We start from the raw sequence: 4,880 nt of genomic DNA, 5'->3' as shown, positions 1-4,880 counted from the left end.
TCTCTCTGCCTAAATGTACCTCATTCAAGAGAAGAAATTATTTTCTAGCACGGCAACTCTTCTGAGGGTTTTTCTGTATGCAGAGCAGTTCTCTTTCAGGAGAGTTATAACATTAGCCTCATGTTCTCTTGCTAGCCTTGCCTTCCAGTATGAAGATGCTCCTCTGCCACATGGGACACTATGGGCAAGTAACTGCTCTCTAATATGTCCCATTTCTGGGCAGAAGAACTGGCACAAGGTGGAAATGACACTTTGTTTTTCACATCAAGGAAAGGAAAGTGGGGCTCAGTAAACTGAGCATATCGGGGAAGGTGCCCTTTGGATTAACAGGTCAAATGAACATTTCTCACAGTGACTGGATCCTCTGCTTTCTGAAGATAACACTACTGTAACATTTACTCAAGTGAGTGTGTGTATTAACATCAACAGAAGAAAAAGTGGGTGTAGAGATAGCCCCGTAACATGGAATATTTTAAAATCTGGATTTATTTCTGGTTTTCAATCTCTTTCTCTCTGTGTGTTTTCCAGATCACATATAGAGCATGCATTTAGCTTATTTCACTCTCAACTAAAAAAATAGGAACCTTAAGAATTCAGTTATTCCAGACTTTCATCCATTTCCACCAAACATAGGAAAAAAACCATTACAAATACATCAAATTAGCCCCAAGTGAGTTCACATGTCTCTAACAAGTTAAATACATTGATGTTGATAAAGGAATGAGACTTCCTACAGCAAATCTTCCTCACTTAGTTCACTTTTTGGTTTTAGAGACTTCAGCTGGACTAATCACAGCTAAGGCAAATGAAACAACTTCTTATAAGGCTCAACAGTTGGAAGTATATGGTTGGAACAAATGGTATTTCAGGCTATACAGCTGTCAGTTTTAACAAGAAAGAAGAAATCTTGCAAATCTTTTTTCCTTGCACAGTGGCAGCCATCATGGAGTTCTGGACCACCACCTCCTGCCTTCTCTTCACCTCACAGACTTTCTGTGAGCAACCCTGAGGTCCAGTACATGAAAGAGGGATACAATATTACCATATTTTCAACAGTTATGCTGCATCTAGGCTGGTTTTGAGGAATGCACTTTGTTGAAGTCCGAGACTTGCCCCTGGGCTGCTTTTATCATATCTCAATGAGTGGGCCTTTTCTTCTCAGGACAAAAAACTCCCGACCTCAATCCAAGGAAGAAGCTGCATTCTGTGGAGTAGTGCTAAATAAATTCTCTTGGAGGGTCTCCGGCAAAGACATGATGCCCATCCCACCCCACCCTGATGCAGGCATATATACCTAGATCTACTGTAAGGACAGGACCAATACCATTCCAAAACTGTTTGGGATTCCCCTTTTTCTACCACCACCATCAGTAATACCATCTCCCAGGGAAAGGAGCTTCGCAGCCCATTTGCAGATGGGAAAATCAGCCAACCCCTCCATTTCCCCATAGCAAAAACAGACCAACAAAAGGCTACAGTGGCTACAGAAAAAAAAAACCTCTGTATTAAAAGCCAAATAACACAGTGCTACAATATTAAATACACACTATCTCAACTGGGAAATACAGTGTAAAAGGTTCATTGAAGTTCCGCTTCAGCAATAACAATATATATAAACTGCATCAGTTTTCGATCCTGCTAAAAAGAACTCTTTCCGTAAATAAAGAAAAAACCGACTCCAACTGTATTAATATACAAAAGAAAGCTACTCCAACTACAATGAATGCACTTGAGAGGGTCTTTTATTTCCTGTGCTGATTCTTGTGGGGGAGGGCGGGAGGGGGCTTTTCCTTTCTTCTTCTTTTTTTTTTTTTTTTTTTTCTTTCTTTTCTTATTATGTATATTTTATTATTTTTCTTTACTAAAAGGTTTGTTTAAAACGCGTATTAAACATATAAAACGAGCACAGAGGATTTGGTTGTCTCCGCGGCGACGAGGCGGGGCTGCTCGCCTTCGGGCAGCACTGTTCGCCTCAGGGCGGGTGATGCCCTCTCAGGGCAGCCCCGCTCCCCTCAAGGTGGACCCGCCCCCCTCAGGATGGACCCGCTCTCCTCAGGATGGACCCACTCCCCTCAAGACGGTCCCGCTCCCCTCAGGGCGGGTTTGCCCCCATCAGGATGGGCCCCGCTCCACCCAAGATGGGTTTGCCCCCCTCAGGACGGGACGGACCTTGAGGCGGCCGCCCGCACCCCACGCTAACCCGGGACGGCGGCGTCCCCGACACTTCTTAAACAAGGAAAACGCGGCAGAGTCCGGCCCGGCGGGAGGCGGCCTTCCCGCATCCCTCCACACTACACGACGAAGAGAAAGGGGGGTAAATCACCGGGAGAGGCTACTTGGCGGCGGCGGCGGCGGCGGTGGCGGTGGTGGTGGTGGTGGTGCCGGTACCGGCCGAGGTGCTCCGGCGCTGCTCCATGCCGTTGGGCAGGAAGCCGGCGATGATGGGGACCGGCCAGATGAGGGCGGCCACGCTCCACACGATGATAACCAAAGTCATGAAACAAGCCACCAGGGTAGACTCGATGGGCTTGCGGTTCATCCGCCAGCCCGGCTCCCCCTTCAGCTCCTCCAGGCTGAAATCCAGGCAGCAGAAATTCAGCGGCTCCCCTTGCAACCAATACTGGCTGGGCTCCGCCGCCGGCGGGTAGGAGAGCGAAGAAGAGGAGGAGGAAGAGGAGGATGATGATGATGATGATGAGGAGGAGGAGGAGGAGGCGGCGGCGGCGGGAGCGGCTGCCGCGGTCTGGGGCGCGGCGCCCCGCAGGCGCCCGACCCGCCTGCCCCGCACCCAGCTGCAGCCCACGCAGAGGCGCAGGTCCTGCTGAGGGCCCCCGGCCGCCAGCCCCAGGTGCTCGATGAGCAGCGGCGGTCCCACCCGGTGGAAGGCGGCGGAGAAGAAGGCCCGGCCGTGGCTGTTAGTGGAGAAGAGCAGGAGGTCGCACTGGATGCCCAGCGGGCGGCTCCAGCGCACCAGCAGCGAACTCAGCATCTGCCGCTGCACGCTGATATTGCAGTGCGGGTCCTCGGCGGGCTGAGGCTGCCCCTGCGGCTGAGGACGCTGCTGGTGCTGCTGCCCGGAAGAGGTGGGAGCCGAAGGGAAAGGTTCTTGGCTAGCGGCAGCCGGCGTGCCCGGGCTGGTGGTGCTGCCTTCCTCCTTGCTTGCTGCCCCGTCGAGGTCCATCTCGAGGCTGGACAAGGAGCGGGAGGAGGAGTTGACGGGGGGCAAGAAGAGCTCCTGCTCCGGCTCCTCCTGCCCGCTGGCAGCCGCCGAGGGGCTCCAGCCCTGGCAGGGAGGCAGGCAGGCGGCCAGCAGTGCCGGGAGGAGCAGCGGCAGCATGGCATTGACTTAGAGCCGGAGAGGAGGAGGAGGAGGAACGGGAGGCTGCATGGCGCTGCCGCCTGCCATCTGCGAAGGGAGGCACACTGCTCTCGCCGAGAGAGCGAGAGAAAGGCAAAGAGGGTGGGGGCAGGCGAGGGGGTGGGAGCGGGGCTGGGGCTGCCGCGGCGGCCAAGCGGGCGAGCCGGGAGCCTTCGGTGACGGCAGCGGCTCCCCCCTTCCCCGCCTTCTCCGCCCTCGGCCCGGCCCGGCAGCTCCCCGGCGGGAGGAGCCGTGTGCCCGGCCGGCCCCGCTGCTGTGCCCGGAGGTGCCGTCCGGGCGTCCCCACCCCGCGGCAACCCAGCGGCCCCCCCGCACCAGCACCGCCGCACTCCCCGGGGGGCACCGACGGGCGGAGACCGCTTCTCTCCCTTCAGGCGGGGATCACTCTGCTGTGCTGCCTTTGACGAGGGGAGATGAGACACATACACCCGTCCCAGTTCCGCCGCGGTCCCTGCGAGGTTCCCCGGAGCGGCGGGCATCGCCCAGGGCCCGCTGGGTCCCACCTCTCCCGGCCGAGAGAGCGGCTGTGGGGAGCTCCCATGGCAGTCACCGGTCCCTTCTCGGGGGAAAGGGGCGAGGGAAAGCACGGCCGTGGGCAGTGCCCGCCCGCCGCCGCCTGAGAGTGGTGTTTGGGGGTCGCAGTTAGGGGAAGAGCATCCAGGAACCGACTGGTAAAAAAGTACACGTTTTTATTTCGACTTTACGGGAAGGGAGAGAAGGATGAGGGAAGCGTGTAGGAAGAGAGTTTGAGCTGTCAGATGGGGTGCAGCAGCTGACCCCTTCCAGCGCTGCTCGGCTCAGCCCCAGGAGCTGCTCCCTCAGCCCGATGTGGGCTGAGGCGCAAGGCATCCCGTGGACGGGCAGAGTCTGCCCCTTTAGCCAAGATTTAAAAGTGGAAGCTTATTACAGGGAGCACAAAAAGCTACCAAGATGTGAGACTTGGCTGTGTTTTTCGAAAGGCTACTTCGTGAGCGTGATAGTTCACGATCAAGCTAGATACTTCATCTTGTTTCATGACCCTGTGCTGGCTCTAGTATTACTCTTGACACGGGCTGAGGCTTGCTGTGTTGCCTTTTGGAGCCCCGGGGAAGGACAGAACTGGGTGGCAGAAATGATGAGCACTTCTTTGCTTTTACCTTGGGCAGAAACTGGGGATAGAGTTACATTTTCCTGGCGAGCATCCAGAACTGGGACTGTATTCTCTGCCCCTGCAGTCCTCTTTTGCAAAAGGGAGACAGGAATAAAAAACTTCATATTTCCCAAGCATATGTACACGTAACAGTTCATGTAAACCATAGAACTGAACTCTCTAAAGTGCTCCTTTGAGGTTAGCATTGTCCCTATGTCTTATGTGCTCCCACATTTAAGTGACAGACACATTCTTACCTGGAGAATGAGTTCCTGTAATACCAGTCTCAAGTCTTTCAGATGAGTGAGGGTAATGAATGAGGGTAGCAAGTAAATTCTAGATTTGCTATGATTTGACATGAATTAAGGTAGT

At 54.4% G+C, this 4,880-nt stretch overlaps 1 protein-coding gene across 1 annotated transcript; it reads right to left on the bottom strand.

Annotated features, from left to right (window-relative positions):
- Positions 1 to 468: 468 nt before the first annotated feature.
- Positions 469 to 3,565, bottom strand: TMEM158 (transmembrane protein 158). Its single transcript, XM_071735865.1, has one exon. The coding sequence runs from the start codon at positions 3,335 to 3,337 to the stop codon at positions 2,333 to 2,335; it is 1,005 nt and encodes a 334-aa protein (XP_071591966.1). The 5' UTR covers positions 3,338 to 3,565; the 3' UTR covers positions 469 to 2,332.
- Between the last annotated feature and the right edge of the window lie 1,315 nt (positions 3,566 to 4,880).

This window comes from Heliangelus exortis, chromosome 2, assembly GCF_036169615.1.
Source record: "Heliangelus exortis chromosome 2, bHelExo1.hap1, whole genome shotgun sequence".
NCBI lineage: Eukaryota > Metazoa > Chordata > Aves > Apodiformes > Trochilidae > Heliangelus > Heliangelus exortis.
Note: the sequence above shows the minus strand (reverse complement) of the source record. Positions and strands in the feature narration are given on the sequence as shown.

Excerpts from the sequence above, each read along its gene's own strand:
- TMEM158 (XM_071735865.1), bottom strand. The coding sequence starts at position 3,337 with ATGCTGCCGCTGCTCCTCCCGGCACTGCTGGCCGCCTGCCTGCCTCCC.